Consider the following 21,674-nt stretch of genomic DNA (forward strand, 5'->3'; position numbering starts at 1 on the left):
TTTTCTTTAACCATTAGATATACAAGACACCTATGTGTTTCAGAGTTGTCAGGCTGCGGACCGCAGCTTTTAGCTCTGAAAAACACCCCGAATCTATTTGGAAAAATAAAGAAAAAATAGAAAATAGCTAGTAAACGGAAGGTGCACTGGTGAGGGATCTCTCTTAATTGCGATGTCATTGTCCAATAAGACCAAAGGCCAAACGTATTTTGGGCTCTGTGCTTGCAGAACAGGTGCGGCATTGTTTTTCTGTCTCTCTGATCGTTGCCAGTGGTTTATGCTTCCTGAATGTGTGCTTCTAATTAGCCGATTCTTCCGCACTTTTACTGAGTTTCAGCTTGTTATTTTCATGAGAACATTAAGCGGAAAGTCGTCTGGTAAGATGAGTTTTTTTAAGAAGATGTTTCTAGCTCTATCCCTGATTTCTTTAATAATCCACCTCTCCCTCTTTGTCCAAAACCCCCATTTCACGATTTCGCATCGACAAACTCCTTTGTGCCGTGTGTGCGGCGCAGAAGATGCAAGGTCAGGGTCGCTGCACACCTACCGCCGTCGGGGGGGCGAAACATGCCCAGAAACTCTCCCATTGTATTCGCGACAGGTGAGAAGGCCGTAAAGAAAAAAGCGTGCACAAGGGCAGTCTAGCCTGGCTTTGATCCAGCCAGAGTTTCCTAAAATAATTAGAGGGGCCTCTGGCGCTGCGATCGTTCAGCGACCATGAGAATTGTGGATATGAGTGTATGACATCTATGTATGACATGGTGAATCGCACTTGTGGCTTCGTTTATTGCAGTGTGTTTGTTTTGCTTCGAATGAAAAACGAACCGCTTTGAAATTCGCGAGCTAATTTATAACGGTGATTCTAGAAAGAGAAGATGGTGAAGCGTAACTGCCGAACGTTTGCCGATTGTTGTTTTGTGATAACGCAGCTTCAAGCCACGCGAATTCAGAATGAACGTACAGTACGAAGACTAGGCAAATCCTTGTCATATATATCCATAACTCCCATGCTCGCTGAAGCGCCATGTCTTGTAGCTCCCATAGACACTAGCGCCACAGTTCCCTCTAGTGTATATTTAGGAAACTCTATGCATGCAACATCTAGTGGTAAATTCTACCATCTCCATGTTGACACCGTAGCTGGCATAAGAGCCACCCTGTCTCAAAACCTCTTAAGCAAGACTTCCACTGCCCTAGCAAGGTGAAGGGCGAAGACACAGACACGAGGTGGGATAAGAGCGCGTGTGCTCAGCCATATAAGATTTTTACGCACATGGAGTGAGCTGAAGGGTTGAGGTGGAATAGAGACGGAAGAAACGTCTATATTAAGAGGGCAGCGTTCCTGCTGGTCAGCAGCAATGCTGTGAGAGTTCGCAGCATGGCCTTGAAGCCAGTGTACCCTGACGCAAGTAGCTGTTTTTGCCTTGCAAATTTCCATCGCTTTGTAAGCATTCTTGAGTTCTTGGATAGCCACTAAATAATCAGTGATGTCTAGTAGGATTATCGGCCGCATAGAGGTGATATCTTGCATAGTGTCGTGGATGGCTTGAAGTTCCATCACTATAGCCGGATACAACTTAAGAAGTCCGGAGAAGCCCCGCCCAGACGACTGAAGCACGGGAGCTGATGGCCTCCGCCACTGGAAAAATAGTGCCGCTCGTGCATTCGGCAATATTTTTCAAAGGATGTGCCCACCACCGGTCCAGCTCAAGACGTCAATTGAGAGAGCGTGCCCATTTGTGCAGGCTTGTGTGCATCTTATTTTGAGGAGAAAATGCCGCGGACTTTTAAAATTGTATCCGACTGTAGAGCACTCGCTTCTATAGATTATTAACTCCTGTGATGCACTGATGTAAGTGTGCAGTGCTGAGAAATGATGTCCTCCCGACGTCTAGTCAGGCAACTTCAGCTGTGGTCTGCATGTCCATGTTGGTAGAGCAGAGTCATGTACTCAATATGACTCATGGGGCTCATGCCATCTCAATAAAAAAAACAAGTGCACAAAACGTCTACGCTTAGCCGGTCTCTTGGTTTTTGGATATTTACTCGTTTTTTATTTGTGTCAGCGCCACGACACTTGCTCGTAGCCATCGAACTATGCTGCATACTCGAATGCGTGCAGTGTCTTTTGCGCCGATTCTGGAGCCCTTTCTCATTTTACTGTCGTTATCGAACTTTCCCTTGCGTGGTAATTCGTTAAATATTCTCAAAAATGCAAATATGAGGTTGCTTTGCGTATCGCGGCTTGTACGTACGAGTGATTCGAAAGTTCTCTCGGGTGCTTGACTTGCATATCATGAGATTGATTTATGTGCATTTGAGATTCTAACAACTATCGCCCCACCGTTATAGATGCCAAATGCTTTAGAACTGGCATTTATGTAACTGACAATATTTTTGCGTATTCTGTGTTCGTTTTGCTAAATTATTCAAAAGTTACTTGTATTATCATTTGATTGTTACGACAACTGCTTTGCTTGCTGTCCTTCTTTTTATCCGGTACCTTACCTATACTCATAAGCGTGCGCGAGGTTCCCCTTCAGAAGGGCTAAGGTTTATTGCAGTGAACTTTGGTGCAATGAACCAATGAATTGATTGGAGTGTCCCCCCCTCTCCCCTATGAAGCCAATGTAAGACGCAGACTTTACCTGCACTCTTAGGTGACTGAGGGGAGGGGGGGCGCACGCCTAAGCTGACTAAGCCTATGCCACTGTATTGTTGTTTTTTTTCGTCTGCTTAATGAAGCATATCTTTTGTAACCTGCTGCCAAAGTAGGTTTTCTGCTTTATTCTCGTTTTGTGATTGTCTACGTCAATAAAACTAATTACATATTGTCGTGTAGCTGGCACGGCGACATGTGAAAGTAACCACGCTACACCACTGTACGATCCATAACAATAACCCAGTTTAATCAGCGAGTATCGTTTATATACACACAAGCGCAGTGGCGCCATCTATTGTGAGTCCAATGACTCAGAAGGCCAACTGGTGTAAACGCACAACACTACACATATCTACACTGCACTTCAGTTTGAGAGAAGGGAATAAAAGGATAGGATTAAAAGGTAGAGAGATAGAGAGAGAGGAAGGAGAGGGCGAGGCGCAGGTAAAGGGAGCGATGGAAGTAAGGAGAAGACCGGAAAGTTGGACACGGTTGCAGGAGTCAGAGGACAGGGCACCACTGGCGAGAGCTTTTGTCGGCGACAGGAGATGGCGTAGGGCTAATCCAGTCAGCCAGAGCTACGCTGTCGTCGTCGTCGGGGACTTTGCATTTCCCGTTCTCTCGTCGTAGGTACTCGGGCTCTGTGACTCGTCTCCATCGCATCGAAGCCATTTGTGGGGCTAACGGTTGCTTTCATCTTATTTAGTGAAAGTTGAGTGGGGGAGGTTTTACTAAATTTCTGTCAATCATACCCGTTTATGACGATGATAGTTTCCTGGTAGACTGCACAAAGCTTTTCGGCAGATGTCCGTTTGTTTCCTCTAGCTACTGCTTTCATTATCTTTGCAAGACAAGTGGTGAGTAGTGGGGTTTACCCCTTTTCCTTGGCGCATACCCTTTTATGATCATGATAGATTCTTTGGTGCGGGTTGAACATGGACCGATCTGCTCAACACCTTCGCCGTTAAAACTACTGAATGCATAGCGTGTAAAGAGCTGTCATGTCAGAGCAATTCCAATAAGTTTTTTTTTTTTGAGCGAGAAAGAGAGATATTTCGGCATACTAACAGAAATATGATCGAAATTAAACAAAGTTGGTAGCAGCGAAGAATTTTTTCAATAAACATTTCCGTGAACAGGTGTTTGCTACGACATTATATAGATATAGAATAACAAATTTGCGAATGTATCAAAGTATCTTAAGGCAGAATTTAAAAGTATCTAATCGTATGCAGGGATTACTGTAGTAAGTTGAGTTGAATAAACTTTATTTGTCCAGCGGTAGTGCCCAGGGCTAGAGGCTGCCAGACATCGCCTGTTCGATGAACATCTTACTGTATATGCATCTTGCTGTATCTGCATCTTGTATATGCTTCAGAAATACTTCTTCCACGAGAATCTTGTAACATATCGCGATGCAGTTTATGAGTGTTTTTGCCCAGCCCAGGGTTTAGAGCTTTGATTGTGCGCATTTTATTGCGGTTGTCTCAAACTGCCGCATCTGTGTCAAAACCGGTCGTTGAAATTGTGCCTGGTACAGAATTCGTGGCTGCAAAACTGCGCGTCGAGCGGTGTCAGTGCGAGATGCCGCTGCATTTGATGTAATGCGACGAACAGCGGGGACTGTTTTTGTCGAACTCTGTCTGACATTAACAAGCAAGTGCTCAACCTCGTCGAAACACAGTACTGCACCTTGTCACGTTCCAAATTGTGGTTAGAATGTTTTCTTAATAACCTTTAGCTTCTTTTCTTCCTGCTTTCAAATAGACGTCCCCAACAAAAGAGCTGGTTTTTTCCTCTTTTCTTGTGTTTGTTTTCTTCAACAGAGGAGGAGGTAGAGGAAGGAAAGGCAGGAAAGTCAACCAGGCGAGCGTCCGGTTTGCTATCCTACACCGGTAGAAGGAGATTGAGGGATAAAAGAGAGAGATAAAAAGAACAAAACATAAAAAAATTAGGTGACCTTAAGCTAGACTGCTGCGTAGTTCGATAGTAGTGGACGCAGGTCATCAGGCGTCTCACGTTCCACTGTAGGTCGTCGGTTCATGGTTCAACAGAGTTGTCTTCACCAGCATGGTGACTGTTCAGGCAGTCTCGTGGGATCGCGAAAGAAGTGGATTCTTTTCTTATGGTATACCATTATATAGATCACTTAGCAACGCTGGTTGAACTTCTTGAAAGCTCCGCTATTGAATCGAATTACCATCGTACTTTCTAACTGTTAAATTCGAAGCATTTCTTTGCGTATACTCCACTTTGAGCGTCTATCTATCTATCTATCTATCTATCTATCTATCTATCTATCTATCTATCTATTTATCTATCTATCTAGCCGCTTACGTCTCGGGGCTCTCATGATCACGACCTTAACTTGGGGCAAACCAAAATCAGGGTGGCAGGGTAAAATTGTTTGACGAATACGACTCGTTAGTCATGACATGAATAATAGCGCAATCCAGTGGCATACGTCGTCAAATACTTTCCGAAAAAAAAATCGGGAGATCTGAAGTACCCAGGAATCGATGTTATGCGAAGCATGCGGAGGGAAGGTGACCGTGATGCAATTTTCTTTATTGAGCGACACGTCATAAAATGACGCTAAATATGTTTACAAATGCTGCACGTACATACATATGTTGAAGAGTTGCAAATGTTTATATAACCAGCTGTTTCAACTTGCGCAACCATGCCAACTGGAACATGCGTATTAGCAACACCAGAAGCTGATACGAAGCGCTGATGCTCGTGAGGATGCTGGCCCTGGCCACTGCTACAAAAATCAACTTCAGCGCATGGCAACTAACCAAAACTGACGTTAACCCGACGTGACGGCTGTATCAAAGTATATAGTACATAGGTAATGCTTATAAAATTGGGTAGGTATCACTGCAATCACTATTGACGTTTCACGAAGATTGGCATCTATTTAAAAAGTAGTTCCGAGACCTGGCGTAGCTCAGTGGTAAAATACTTCATTTCCACGCAGAATGCTTGGGTTTGATTACAGCTGGGACCCTGACATTTATCCTTTGCATCCGTATGGTCAACGCTATGTCGGGTATTTCTTAACGCACGCACGTTAAAATTGCCCATGTGTGCTCTCGTTGTTCCTGAGTAGATACTAAGTGTCAATCACCTGTGGCACATACCCGCATACCAGCGGCACATACCCACTCGTGGGTATGTGCCACTGTCTGGCGAGAAGTGTTTGACGACGTACGCCACGGGAATGTGACATTATTCATGTCTTGACCAGCGCGTCATATTCGTCAAACTATCTTACCCTCTCATTCTAATTTTGGTTCACGCCAAGTTAAGAGGGTGACCACGAGAGCCCCCAAACGTAAGCAGATAGATAGATAGATAGATAGATAGATAGATAGATAGATAGATAGATAGATAGATAGATAGATAGATAGATAGATAGATAGATAGATAGATAGATAGATAGATAGATAGATAGATAGATAGATAGATAGATAGATAGATAGATAGATAGATAGATAGATAGATAGATAGATAGATAGATAGATAGATAGATAGATAGATAGATAGATAGATAGATAGATAGATAGATAGATAGATAGATAGATAGATAGATAGATAGATAGATAGATAGATAGATAGATAGATAGATAGATAGATAGATAGATAGATAGATAGATAGATAGATAGATAGATAGATAGATAGATAGATAGATAGATAGATTCGCATTTAACAGTGGCACAGGCGGGTATGGGCCACAGGTGTTTGACACTTTATATCTACCCGGGGACGGCGAGAAGACATGTGCACGTGGGTAATTTTTAAATTTGATCGTTAAGAGAAAGCAGACATCGTCAGCTTGGCTGGACGAAGACAAAGAATAAATGGCATTGTTCCAGCGGGAATCGTTCCCTAACATTCTGCGTTGCAACGAAGTATTCTACCACAGGGCCACGTCAGGTCGCGGGACTGCCTAGCAAATAGACGCTGATGTTCGTGAAACGCCAATTTTGATTGAAGTGTTGGCTTTCCAATTTTACAAAGATTACATGTGTAGCGCTACGATACAGCCGTTACGTCGGGTTAACATCAGTTGTAGTTATATGTCATCCGCCTAAGTTTATGTATATAGCACTGTCCCGGGCTAGCATCCCCGCGAGCGCGCAGCGCTTTATATCAGCTTATCAATTCTCGTGCGTGTAATATCCATGTTGCTGTTGGCATCGTTACGCAACTGTAAGCAACTGGTGCTATAAACATGTGCGCCTCTTTAACATATGTTTATGCGTGCATTTGTACATATCTTTATAGCAACTTCCTAACGTATCGCTCAATAAACAATTACAACATATATCATCTTGCATATGCATGCCTCGCATAACATTGATTCCCGAAGTACGTGGGACTTGCCAATTTTTTTTTTACTTACGTTGATATATATTGCGTAAAAGGTGTATAAACTTATGTTCAAATGTCATTTCTAATATTTCTATTATATTTTTGCCTCTTATAATATTAGTAGCTCGTGTGTGACCAACAATCGAGTAACATCAACGCTTTCACTTCCAGGTAGGATCTCTACAGTGGCGCGTGATTCCTCAGAGAGCCGACTCTCAGGAGGGACACTGTTCTGTACAAAATTACGCAATAAAACAACACAAGAAATATCCACACGAGGAGAAAATATTCAATTTTTGCCCCCCCCCTCCCCCCCGCAGGATTTGGCGTGTCTACTTGATCGGCTTCTCGCTGATTAAGCCAAATTTGTCTGTGCGGGTTGTGGGCAAATTCCGAAAAGCCTGTGATAGTAAATTGGGAAAGATTCGCACGATAGCATTCTCTGCCGCTGATTGGGTCCGAGAATGTTACGTAACACTGAGCACAGCCAAAGCCAGACTGCCTAAATGTGTGGCATATGAACGAGTGTCATGTGGCAAAAACGCACTCTGACCTCTTCCCAAAGCAAAAAAAAAAAAGATGCCCTGCTGTGTAGGTGCACGTGTTCGAAGTTTTGCACAACGCGACGCACAGCACGAATGATATTGTCTTGTTATGTTACTGCGAAGTCAAACTACAAAGAAAAAACTTTTGGAGGGAAGAAAGAAAGAGAGAGTGCTTGCGTGTTTGCTGGTGTGCAGCATGAGATGAAATATGACTTAACACATCCATCGCGTCAGACAAAGCCTAGCTAAATATACACTGCAAGAACTGCCTTGTATCTGGAGTCTCCTGCAGTAAATTCTCGAATTTCCACATCATGATTTTTCTTGGGCGTCTTAACGGTTTTGCTTTTTGGGGAAGGGAGAAAAGAGCTTGTCTTTCTATTTTTAACTTGCCACTGAGCATCCGATTTATATGGAGGCCCGTGTAGCTGAGGCGCGAGGAGTCTTTCGATTTTATTGAACTTCTTGAATCTAAAATGTTTCATAGGACAAGAATTTCTGGACCGTATATCAGGCCCATAGCTGCCATAGACGGCAACGCGACCTTTTCTGAAGCTGCCGAAGTCGTCCGTCATCGGCGGCTTCTTGCGATCGCTCTCAGCCTTCACGAGATTGCGCAATCAGTGCGCACTATTTAAGTCGGCCTATTATTACCACGCAGGACAAAAAAACAAAACAAAGTGCGCATCTGGTTGACCTTCTCACCTGCACTTTTTGTGTGTTTTTTTCACTGCAAGCATGTTCCGCTCTGCCGATTCATGGACTCCTTTTCAACAACACTCTTAATGATACAGTAAACTATAATAGTTCAAGATGGTTACATAAATCGTGCGGCGTGTTCAACGCAGGCTCGAATGTCGGCGTGGTTCTCTCGATGAAGCACATGGTGGTGATCCTGGTGGTGTTCTCGGCCTTGGTTGTTGGGATGTGCGCCTCTATCGGCATAACCTGCCACAACAAGATCCAGGAGCGTCGGCGCCGGGAGCGCGAGTACAAGCTGCGGCGCTCCAAGGAGGCTTCCGTCGAGGTAAGTCAACTGCGAAGAGACCTATCTCCACTCTCTTCCGGCAGAGTAGGAACAGCACTATATACTCTCTTAATGTTCAAAAACATTCGTCGCTGTACATAGGAAACATTTTAGTAGTTCCTCTATTAAATCACAGTGAAAAACCCTACGTTCTGGTTCTTACGGTGAAACATATAAATAACAAAAGTCAGCTGGTAAAGTATAATTAGGCTGAACGTTTTTTTTTGAAAAATATTAACAATGAAAATGGATAGCTTCTTGTTTGATTATGGGTCTACGATGCATGCCAGTGCAACTAGTGTGTGTGTGTGTGTGTGTGTGTGTGTGTGTGTGTGTGTGTGTGTGTGTGTGTGTGTGTGTGTGTGTGTGTGTGTGTGTGCGTGCGCGTGCGTGTGTGTGTGTGTGTGTGTGTGTGTGCGTGTGTGCGTGTGTGCGTGCGTGTGTGTGTGTGTGTGTGTGTGTGTGTGTGTGTGTGTGTGTGTGTGTGTTTTGGCTGCTCTTCGCGCAAAACATTCGGCTGAAGTTACCATTTTGAGAGCGGCAAAACACTGTTGCGGTATTTGATTCAGCTATAGCTCAATGATCTCGTCTGATCATAAAGCATTCAAAAAATCACTAACGAAGTTCACTGTATTTTCATTGGTGCAGTTCATCGTGCCCTCTATCTCTGCTGTGGAACCTCGAATATACGATTTTGCAAGATACGTTTTCGGCCTAATATGTTTTGTATTGTTTCTCATCCTGGCCTACGACCGTTATAAATAATGCAACTTTAGGGGTTAAGTACAATCACATTTCTGCCCAAAATTGCACAATACGACTTCGAAAGTAGATCTTGACTGATATATTTAGGAATGCTGCGTTTATTCTTCAACATTAGCTCGAATCGCGTTCCAACAAGCCACATTATGCCTGCGGCAGAGCTACTGATGTCACAGCAGCATCGGCTTTGCGAGAAAAAATTGTTGCCAGGCATGGCTGCCACGTGCCTTGATAATCATGATGAGTCAGGTGATGCACCACGCCATCTAGCGAATCGTAATTCTAATCGGTGAAAAAGGTGCGCCATGTTCTATAACAAAGTGGGTTGCTGATAAAGTATGCGTATTTTCTCCTCTTTTCTATTTCACCGTTCTGGATTCTACAATTTTTGCACAATATGTTTTATGGACCGGTTGTTCGTGCGCAAAACGTATCAACTAGATTCCACTCTATCACTGAAACAATGTGATTTGAAGCGCTGACCAGTAATTATATTTGTTCACTATTAATTGCCATGTATACTTGGAGCTGGGACAAGTGATAAAATGCGCTTCTAAGAACAGCCCCTGCGGCGCTACGAGCACTTCTGAAAAGGCGTTATCAAGCGCCCTCAACATACTCGTAAACCACAAAGGTTGTTCCTTCTCTACCGTCTAACATAAATGGGTGTTTTAGACTTGTAATAAGACACTAATGCTCCCATCACGTCTTTCTTACCCTGCACATACAATCTCTCGAAACGTTAAAAGATAATTTTTAATGAATGATGTACATTTTTTTCTGGAGTACTGTACGATAACTAAGCCATTTTGCTTCATTTTTTGTGTATATATATATATATATATATATATATATATATATATATATATATATATATATATATATATATATATATATATATATATATATATATATTACTTCGATATACCTTCAGGTAGAAAAAACACAAAGATCTTATTGAGCAGTACAATTCCCTTTAATATTAGGAATCAAAATTATGGAACGTATACTTGCGCACAGAGTCACATCTTTGCGTGTTTTTTTTTTTTTTACTGACGCGTTTAGTGTATCATCCTATATTTTCTGTACAACCTTGCTGTATGATGTATTCGGGATGAAAGAGCCCACGTCTCATCTGTCAAACGTATTCGTAATCCCATGACAAAGTTCGTCAGCAATGAGGGTTCTTGTTTTCAGGAAGAGACCGGCAGTCGAGGAAATGCACTATGTTTTGTACTGTTGCGAAAGACGGGCGACGCCAACACGGTCCCGAAGGCGCCGCTGCTCCGATCTCCGCCGACACTGTCAGCAGCCGTTTGGTAGCGTAGGTTTCTCAGCTCGCGACTGCTTCTGCGCAGAGCTGATAGACAAGCGGACGAGACGACGGTGAGTTAAAGCAAGGTTTATGTACAGCAAAGAAATAGAGACGTTACAAATGCAGCACTGGGGCTGACAGTTTAGAGACTCGAAGAGCCGAGCTCTCTTCTCTGACACATAGGTCTACTGCTCGCGACGCGCCGCAGGGTTTTTTTTTTTTATATGCACCGGGTGGATCCCTTGAGTAACCAAATGTCCAACCAGAAGCGCTGCTGGCCGTGAGGTCAGAATCCTGCAATGGGGTCGCCGCTGGGCCACGTCATTCTCATCAAATCCGGAGCCGCTGCACGTGGCTGCACCCAAGGACGAGTGACGCCGCCACGCATTGCGTAAGACTCGCCAGACAGGAAGGCACCCATTGCTGCAACGGGTTCGTAGGCTGAGGTGGCTCGCTGTGCGTGCGCGACAGATCAGCGCCGCCGCGTGATGACGCGTTGAGTTGTTCGCGTCAGGCGGGCTCGCGTGCTGGCCTTGATACAGATTGCTTTTTTCTGAGGCATGGACGTTCGGTGTGCGCTCGCAGGCATAACAGTACCCAGCCTATTTATTTTCATTTAAATTATATTATCAAATCTTTCGCTCGGTACTAAGTGACCACACCAAGAGCACATGAGTGACGCATTCTCGTGGCCACGAATGCAAAATGGAGATATTTAGTGCTGCGTTTACAGAGGGAAAGTATATTTCCCGTGCAAGTTTCTCACCAAAGGAAGAAAGTTTATCTATATGGTGCTGCGCCTTCTAACTTCGTGGAGAGTTGAAACTCAAAAAAACAACAATTTTAGCCCAGAGCACGGGATGGATATTACTGGTTCCTTGTCAAGGCATACTTCAGTCGAGACTTTGTCACTTCGTAAAATGTTTCTCTCATTGAGGCTGACTAATTGAGAAATGTGGTCTTCATACGAAAATGTCTCGCGATTTTTTTTTTCGAGTCCACACCATGTTCTTATAAGTAACTGTCGCAGGGAATGCATACATGGTTAATTCTTCCTGCACTTTGTTAAATCAATGTATTGCATATAAGCTGAGTTTTAACTCCAAATAATGCACGTACAAGCGTATGTGTGTGGCATTTGCTGTTGTTTACCTAGAATACACGGCATCTTAATACACGGCTGGAAGAAAGGCTCCTATCCTACGATTGACCCTGAAAGAATCTTGGGAGAGAGGTGCGATATTTAACGGCTACACTTGTATTTTATTCCACAGCTCTTAACCAAAATCCCTCAACCATTAGTTTCTGCAGCGTAGACAGGATCCCTGGTTTCGACAACAGTTATGAAGTGTCATAGGGCATTTGTTTTTGTTCAATAGCTTCATGCATGCTCAATGCGTAATTTGAACCTGTTCCCCCACGTAAACACGGTATACTATAAGGGAAGCTTATTGTCGCATTTTACCTTGTTCATCGCCTAAAGACACACGGGGAATAAATGAGCTGTTTTTTTTTTCATCAACATAAGTATCATTCCGTGATCAGTGAAAGCAAAATATAAGGAAAGCGTTTTTGAGCCATTTAGTAATAAATTCCGCAAAACAGTTGAAAGCAAATACTTGTGCATGTATATCTGTGCGAAACTACCCTGGCGCATGTACCACGAGAAATTAATCAATGTGTTAATAGTTTTTTTTATTGGATCATTACGATAATAGCTGCGGAAACAAGTACTGTTACTTACCTACTGAACAGAAACTTGGAGGTTGTAATAAAGAGGGCTCAACCTAAATCAAGGACAAAGCAGCGAGGGATACAAAGGAAAAATGATAGGTGTAACTTTAAACGACAAGAAGAGAGCAGAGTAGGTCAGGGGACAAATGGGCATTAGGTACAGTTTAGTCGAAATCAAGAAGAATAAATGAACATGGGCAGGGCATGTAGCACATAGGCAAGGTGACCGCTGGTCATTAGAAGTAACGGACTAAATTCTCAGAGAATAAACGAGTAAGGGTGAGAGAGAAAGTTAGCTGGGCAGATGAGGTTGAGAATTTTGTGGGGGCAACGTGGTTGGAGTGAGCACAGGACCGGGGGCTCTATGCAGTATCGGCCGAGTTTCGCGAAACTCGGAGCAAATGGCGGAGCGTATGCCACGAAATGATCTTCATTTGGTATTGCAAAGCGCCAGTACTGTGAAATCAATCGAGTACTTCTTATACAATAAAGCATTATGTTAAAAAACACTCCGAAAATGCAAGGAAATAATAGTTGGCCTCACGCGGCTCGGCCTCCTGCAGGCTTCGCAGCACTTGCGGAGCACAAGGATTGAACGCAAATGCACCCACACGCACAGCAGCGCACCATGCGGGCGCCGCCAGCAGTCATCAGCTGCGGGGCCTAGAAACACCTAGGCCCCGCAGCTGCGAGGCCTATGCTACAGTGTCTAGAAATATACTGCCTAGTGTGCTGAGCCCGCGCTCAGCACAATAGGTAGTATATTTCTAGACACTGTACCACAGGCTCGATGCTGTCTTCTAAGCAGTCTGCGTAGACTGTCTACTTGTTCTCTAAGAATTGGAACACAACCTTTATCTGCAATATTTGATAGGAGAAAAACGAGCAGCTCAAGAGTGCTGCGTATGCACCCTTGCTGCCTTCGAGAGTAGAAATTTCCATGCTGCAGGTGGAACGAAACAACCTGTCCGAAATAGAAAAAACGCCCACGAGCCCCACCGCGGTGGTCTAGTGGCTAAGGTACTCGGCTGCTGAACCGCAGGTCGCGGGTTTGAATCCCGGCTGCGGCGGCTGCATTTCCGATGGAGGCGGAAATGTAGGCACGTGTGCTCAGATTTGGGTTCACGTTAAAGAACCCCAGGTGGTCCAAATTTCCGGAGCCCTCCTCTACGGCGTCTCTCATAATCATATTGTGGTTTTGGGACGTTAAACCCCACATATCAATCAACAAACGCCCACGAACACGCCTGTGGGAGGAGCGTGTTGAATTGGCAAAAAGATAGCGTGGCAATCACCGTGACGTCACTGCACTGGTAAAATGCTGACTGAGTGGCGACGCTGACGTGTTCGCACATGCTGTTTCTATGATAACCACCGCCAATGTCCCACATGCGTTTCCAACACCACGCGCGTACATGTAGCCATCTTTATCAACGCTGCTATCACGCGCTCTGCACTGTCTTCATGCCATGGCCACTGCAGAGCAAGCTCGGAGCAAACTCCTCTGCCGAAAAGCCCGGGCCATCCTGCATCGCACCCCGGGATTATTGGAGGAACATGGGAGAGGTCTTTGCCCTGCAGTGTGTGCAGTCGGGAGGATGATGGTGGTGGTGGTGGTGGTGGTGGTGGTGGTGGTGGTGGTGGTGGTGGTGGTGGTGGTGGTGGTGGTGGTGGTGGTGGTGGTGGTGGTGGTGGTGGTGGTGGTGGTGGTGGTGGTGGTGGTGGTGGTGGTGGTGGCGATCATGTTGATGCTGATGCCGTCAGAGGAGCTGATTCTGCCTTATTATTCTTTAGAACAAGTTGTAGTTCTTATTATCATGAGCGCAGTAAAAAAAGAACTGGGAAATGATTTAAACTTCAACGAAAAGTAGGCGAAGAAAACCGACGTTTAGGAACCAACCAGGTTCCTTCCATAGGGGGACCGGGACTGCGTAGCAGCGGCGTCTTCAAAGCACTCGTGGGGCGGTTAATGACCTCTCTCACTCTCTCGATCCAGCACGAAATCATCCGCACATGTTTTCTGACGAAGCAAGATTTTTTTCATCTATCCGCCATCAATCAGCAGTTGTGGTATTAATCAGTCGGGCACGAGGTATCGGGTCCGACTCTTGCCTGAGGCGACTCTTTGTCGACTGGGACGGAATGCGGAAGTTTGGCTGAAATAACTCTAAGCGCCTGTAATTAATATGGGGCAATCTACTATGGTATTTCTCGTTAGTTGCTTTGAAAGGTTAAAGGTTTTGTTTGTTTGTATTTTTTTACCGTCAGCTGCAAAATTACCGTCCAGGAATTCAAATCACGGAAGCATGTTGAACCAGCCAAATGTCATGGCCTCCGAGCAACCAAAGCAAATACCACGACACTTGCTCAGCTGTTCAGCATCTGTCGCGAAAAGCAGTTTCGATGACCTATCGAGTTCCGACGGCGGTTGCCGCGGTTTCTGTGGTTGTGTTATGTTTGCGCTCTCTGTCGTACTCACTTTTGAGCGTGCTCTTGTAACTCCATAATGAGTCAATGCCAACTTTTTGAGATGCTTATGCACTGTCGCAACTTGGTCACGCAACATGATGGTATTCACTATACGCTCGATCGCGCACCACGGCTTTAACACAGCCGAGCCTGTGATAGAAAGCCGTTGCTCGCTCACACTGAAAGGTTTTTTCCGTAGGTGGGTCTTGACCTATCCGCCGGAAACCTGGAGGCAGCGCTGGCGCTGCAAGCAGCTGAAATCGGCGCGCGCCGAGCTGGTGGATTGCCACCTAGCGCACCTACAGCGACGACTTTGGTGGGACCCACGGTGCTACGACCCGAAGACGACGACAACGGCTGCTACGTGCCCGAGGTATGGCCACCTGCACTACGTCGCTTCACGAAACAGGGTCTATATGTTCACAAAGTTCTCGTTTCAGGAGTCTCCCTTGCCATTGATTGCTTACCTACGTTAAAAATACATCAAGCACATCAAGCGTTAGGATCGGTTTGAGTTTTATTTTGTGAAGAGCTGTAATTCGAGAACTTCCTGGTAAGAGTATATTGAAGAGCTTATTGGCACTTGTTATATGGATGTTGTTGCCTTCTTTCTCCACTTCTTTCCTGTTTGCCGTTTTTTATTGATGTAAATTTTTGTGAATATAAATAGTGTGCACGTGCGCGCGCGCGCGCCCGTGTGTGTGTGTGTGTGTGTGTGTGTGTGTGTGTGTGTGTGTGTGTGTGTGTGTGTGTGTGTGTGTGTGTGTGTGTGTGTGTGTGTGTGTGTGTGTGTGTGTGTGTGTGTGTGTGTGTGTGTGTGTGTGTCCACCATGACCTGACCCGTCCACAGCCTTTCCAAGAAATCCACAATCTATGCATGCCTGATACATCCCCGACAGCTCATTTTATTTCGGCCTGTAACTAGGAAGATCACATTAAATTTAATAGACTTCAATTGAGTTTCTTCGCAAAAATGCAACAACATTGCCGGAGATGATGTGATTAAACAGCCTGAGGTTTATATGCGCACACTCTAGAAAGGTCGGCATAATGATATTTGCTACAAGAAAAGTATTGTGCATGGTTCACATCTCGCCATATCGAGCTCACGCAGTAAAGGATCACGCAAGCAAAAGGGCGATACTGAGCATACCAAGGCGAAAAAATTTCCAAAGCCAAACAATGCGCCCACTGTATATGTATTCTTCCATTATTATATATTATACTTGCACTAATGCCCTGGTATGAATAATTATAATACTAATTAGGTAATTAATAATTGCTCAGGTACTAGCTTATAGCTGTACAAAAATAATTTAAAAATCAACAAGAGAAAGGTGGCGTTTTATCTATATAGTATTTATTTACTGTTTTGGCACCGTTCCACAGAGTTCAGAAAGCGCAGAAGAGGTCAGATTGCTTTCTACGCATAAATGAGAGTTTGGCCACAGCCTTGGACATTTTCCCACATACAGGTAAACATGCAAAGGACTGAGGAAGAGCCCTTCATTCTCAACGTATGAAGGACACTGACAAATACACTTTCTTTGCCTCTGCTACAAAAAAAATGCACGCGGTACTGTCGGTATTTTCTATAGCATGTCACCCTGTATAGTGAGTGATCATGTTCGTGTGTTCTAGGCACGCTTTGTTTTGTGCTATTTTCGACTCTATTTTGTTCCATTCAATGTATATTCCAGTATGTCCATGCTGGATGGTTGTGTTGGGTTAAAAACGCAAGTAGCTTGCTGAAACCCAATGACTAAGCTATACAAGACAGTGACAAAAAGCATACTGGTGCAACGATGAGCATTAAAACAGCAAATAACAACGAGTATATGTAAAGGCGCGCTCAATATTACTTGCAACATGGGAGTGCGTGGCCTCACGAGTTCAAAGGTTGCTACACATTCTTACTTTAATGCAATAAGAAACTTGTGTTAGCAAATAACAATGTTCAGAGAAATAAAGTTGCACAGTACGTACTTGTATTGATATGTCACATTAAGAGCGTTTTTTTTTTTCTCCTGAAAACGACGATCTTTCCATATGTGTTCAATGTAGATGGTGGGTTATATACCATCAACTGATATTTGCCGCGCGTCCTGAAGTATGGTACTGACCATGTTTCAGAGTTTCTGATGTTGGTGTTAACTCGACGACGCTCTCTCCATTTATCTACATTGTTTCTTTCCCTTTGCGTAGAGGATCGCGCCTGGCGTGTTCCCATTCATTCTCCTTTCTTTCCAGGTGTTGATTTTGCATGGGCCCGCTGTCTGCCCATGCATGACGATGTGTCGTTGCGCAGGTGGACCTGAGCGTGTTCCGCAAGCACCCGAACGGGCGGCCGCTGTCGCCGGCAACGGAGGCGTAGCGCTCGTGTCCGCAGCATGGCGACTTGCACAGTCTGCGTAGCGACAGCGTCACGCCTCCGATCCCACCTCCACCACCGCCGCCCCACAAAGCCCATCCTCCGCCCCGCGTGGACATCTATCGCTGAGCGCGACCTGCGACGACGACAGCCGAGCGCGCAAAACACGCCCGGCGCCACCTTGCTCAACAACCGACAGGACCGTGTCGAGGAGGCGATGTCGCGCGCACCGCGGAGCGTCTCTGCAGCGGCCTCCTCTTGGGAAGAAAGGCAGGAAAGGTTGTTCTGCACTGCCTTGCATATTAACCCTGCTCAAAGTTACGGGAACCATTTATTCGCCCTCGACACGAGCTGGCTTCGAGAGTAGTCGTGTGGTTGCGCGAGTGCGCGCTTCGTCGAAGAGTGTGGCGCGGAAAGTGGGCTGGCCTCCGAGCGAGAGCGATCATCGGTGCCAGGGCAGCTCGTGGCACACTCTGGACACAAGCGGTCTGCGCATAGCCTTTCACGTTCACTCAACCCATTGACTCAAAGCACGGTGTCGTCGGACTCAAAGTGTCAGAATTGAAAAAAAAATGTTATTGACTTCTCTTTTCGAACTGACGCTGTGGTGCTCGTGTGTGGACGCCTCTGTACAGCGCGGGTGTTACTTTACTAGGAGTACTAATTACTCTTTGCCTGTTTACAATACACACAACGGAAACAACGACAACAAACTCGGTCCCGGAGGAAGCCAGTCTGGTGCCCTGGTTTCCGTCGTTCAACGCGCGCCCCGGGGTTTCGCCGGCCATGCCTGACCCCGTATGAAGCAATATGAAGCAACGAATAGAGTGGTTTTCCAAAAAAAAAAACGGTTGCGATAACTCGGGTACGCTACCAACGTTCACGCGTTGCGACGTATTGTGCGACCGATCGGTTCATTATTGGACAGGGGCGCTTCATCTGCTGTACGAAAAGGGGAAAGTTGTAGGGCTATCAAAACTTGAGCTCTAGAGCCAGCTACTTTCTTTGTACTCCCCCTTGTTCCTAGAATAGCGCAACTGTTAATGAAAGCACTATCCGGTAGCGTAAGGTAACTTTTGCTTGCGAAGACTATAGAGAGAGCTGGCCTTCGAAAAAAAAAAGCAGTCGGGCCGCGCTAGCGTATCGGAAACAAGTCACATAGACCGCGTCTCTCCCACGATTACCCCTTCGCTGCCGGAGTATGGGGGATGGCCGTTGAACGGCGGAAGCAGTGATGCCTGTAAGCACAACGTGCTTCCTGATCCGGGCGTCGCCAAGGGACGCTCGATGCTACTCTTCCATCTATAACAATTCCACATGTGAAAACCATGAGAGTTCCCATTCCCTACCCTCTTTAGTTGCACTTTATTCCCAATCTGCCTTCGTTGCAGCCCGGTGAGATTCAGACACGCTGTATCTGTCTAGTCTTTCCCTCCGTCGTGTATGTAGCTTCACTGTGTTCAGTAGGCATCCACAGAAGAAGCCTCTCTTTGTTCCACTCGGCCAATCTTGCATTTTAACATACTTCAGGATGATCTAGGATTAATTTGCTTTCATATTGTAAATATCATTGGCTTCCGCTTGCGGCTGGCTTACGATGGTTACCGTAGTTTTTTCACGAAATACTGGTAGGTAATGGTAGCTTTCGCCGTAAGAATGTTCGATCAGGAGACAAGAAAAAAAGAGTAAAGAAAAGCAGCTTGTAACTGAGCACGAACTACACTTTCATATCCAATAATTGTCGTGCAGCCAATGTTGAAATAAGTTTTGAGCTTGACTGTTATTGACCCCTTCATGTCAAGGTGTCGCTAATATAAGATCAATTGCTTAGCGGAAAATATCTCGCGTATATAAAAAAAAGATTCTTAATGAGGCTATTCTCCGGCACCTGTGTTTCCTATATAATTTGTTACGGGCAATTCGAAATTCTTGGTTCAAGAAGTTGACCAGATGTGTTAGAGTGGTGGTAATTTCCACGCGGGTTTCTTAACAAAACACAACTGAAAATCTGTCACTTTGGCGAAAACGGCGTTCGACAAGGCGCGGTAAATAGAACCCAGGTATTTACAGCCGTCCTTGTCTTCATAACGAGCGTAGGTGTACATAAATAGGACACTATTTCCTATGAAGGTTTCTGAACGCCCCACACAAGCCCGCCATGGACGAAGCTAACTGCTGTTAATGCATTAGGTGAGCTTTCTAAGTTAAACTACGACAGCACACCTGCGCAAGCAAACGCCGAAGATGCCAAATATTATTCCGCGTAAGGCACTTTGCCCGTTCGCAGTTTAGCCTGCCCTCCAGTCCCTGGGCTTTCTCAGTGGAAAGATTTTGTCTAGATTTGAAGACCACCAGTCAATATGTATACGTTTTCGACTCTACTATTAGTTAGCAGATTTATGAGCTCTCCATATTTTTTCCTTGCGGAAACGAGCAGCAAAGTAAAAGAAATCTCGCATACAAGAAACGCTGCCAGTTTTGTATCCGATTATAAGAACAGTCGCAGCTGTTCGAGGTCGCACTTTCAGCCTGTCAGCTGCCAGATTGGGCGTTCGATGTAAGCGCGTTTCAATTGGCTGCCTTCCCTTTTCCAAACTCAATCGACGGCCTCGATTGCGAGTAAGGAACGAGAAAGAGAGAGAGAGCAATGACGAGCGGGGCACTTGGAGCGCTACCATGTCCGCGGAAAGCACAACTTCGGGTAACCTTTGGGGCTCACGGCGAAATGGGGCTATTTCGATGGGCGAAATTCACCCACCGAGCTACAGAATGGGAGTCACCTCGTTAGCTTGCCTTATTTTGTGGTCGCTCTGAATTCTCGCTATAGGCTGCGTGCTGGCGTCGCCCCCACGCCCTCTTGCTGCGTGGCCGCGAATTTGAACGTGACAATTTCATGCGCGTACATTTTCATCCAGTGCGGGCAGAAGGAGAGCCTTATGAGCGAAGCTCGTCAGGCAGTTGCCCTTCAGCGCGCGCGTAGAGAGCGTGCGCGGACAAAGGTGCGTAAGCACGGTGCCCGACGTTACCTTTCTAATCTTCTCAACCTTATCATAACTAATCACAACAACAAAAACATTTACACGCGTATCGATCACAGACAGCCAAAACGTTGGCACTGTTCTGCGCCGGAGCACCATACAAGTACCACAAAATGAGCAGTATCATTTAGCGAAAGATCTCCCAGTGTCGTCCGCCCTCCTCTACCCCTGCTCTCCCATTTTGAAACCGTTTCGGACTAGGTTTACGTTAGGTGCAAATAGGGAATGCGAGGAGGGGCTGCGAAATTACTTATCAGCTATACTACCAAACACTCAGGACCATTTCGTCGTATTTACTGGCACAGAGTTTCGTACAGCAGCAGGAATGTAACTGGAAACATGCGAAGGGGGCGGTTGCGCACATATACGATCATTCTGCGTCTGAACATTGCGCCAGGATCGAATCAAGCAGCATGCATTCCGCTCTTGTCTATAGTTCTGCATTCGTAGGCACGTAACGTTGTGTGATACCCTACTGTGTCATCGTAACACGGTTTTACTTTCGCATGTTCATCGCAGACAGTCTGTAGCAGCACTCACGTTTCACACGAGGGCACAGAGGCGTCATGTCTCAACTTGCTCATAATAACGTCTTTCCGGCAAGCTTGCCGCAATCGAAGTATTCACGGCCGTAGACGAGCTAAAGACAGAAAATTCTTCACTAGAATGTTCTTCAGAATATCACGCATGAACTATGTGGTAGTACACGATATAGTACACGGTTCCTAAATACTGAAGGCGTTCCTTAACACATCCATATTCTTTCTTCTCTCTGTGTGGGTGTGTGTGTGTGTGTGTGTGCGTGTGCGCGTGTCCGCGCATGCTTGCAGGAGTGCGTTCCTTTCGACGGGTCTAGAGTTTATACGTGCTCATTGAAGAACTCCAGGTAGTGGACATTACTCCTTTACTACTTTCTCTTACGGACACAAAGTTTCTTTCGAGTTTTAAACCACCACCAATCCCTAATAGAGTGTATATTTAGAACACCACGCGCTCGTGTCACGGTCGATGAGCTCTTAAAACCGTCAGATGCGCTAAATTGGCACCCGGCCCCGCCGCGGTGGTCTAGTGGCTAAGGTACTCGGCTGCTGACCCGCAGGGCGCGGGTTCGAATCCCGGCTGCGGCGGCTGCATTTCCGATGGAGGCGGAAATGTTGTAGGCCCGTGTGCTCAGATTTGGGTGCACGTTAAAGAACCCCAGGTGGTCTAAATTTTCGGAGCCCTCCACTACGGCGTCTCTCATAATCATATAGTGATTTTGAGACGTTAAACCCCACATATCAATCAAATCAATTGGCACCTGTGCAGTGTCATAAAAGGCGTAGCTGCTCTGAAGCACGCGGGCCTGACGACTCGAGGAAGGACAAGGC

At 45.6% G+C, this 21,674-nt stretch overlaps 1 protein-coding gene across 1 annotated transcript in view; it reads left to right on the top strand.

The window, feature by feature from the left end:
• LOC119177056 (neuropilin and tolloid-like protein 1) overlaps positions 1-17,558 on the top strand; it is a 460,939-nt gene extending 443,381 nt beyond the window's left edge. Inside the window, exons 8-10 of the mRNA XM_037428420.2 lie at positions 8,437-8,615; positions 15,095-15,268; positions 17,204-17,558. Of these exons, the coding sequence (XP_037284317.2) occupies positions 8,437-8,615; positions 15,095-15,268; positions 17,204-17,269 (419 nt within the window). The 3' untranslated portion in view covers positions 17,270-17,558. The remainder of the gene's footprint in view (positions 1-8,436; positions 8,616-15,094; positions 15,269-17,203) is intronic.
• Positions 17,559-21,674: the final 4,116 nt, after the last annotated feature.

This window comes from Rhipicephalus microplus, chromosome X (genome assembly GCF_043290135.1).
Source record: "Rhipicephalus microplus isolate Deutch F79 chromosome X, USDA_Rmic, whole genome shotgun sequence".
Taxonomy (NCBI): Eukaryota; Metazoa; Arthropoda; class Arachnida; order Ixodida; family Ixodidae; genus Rhipicephalus; species Rhipicephalus microplus.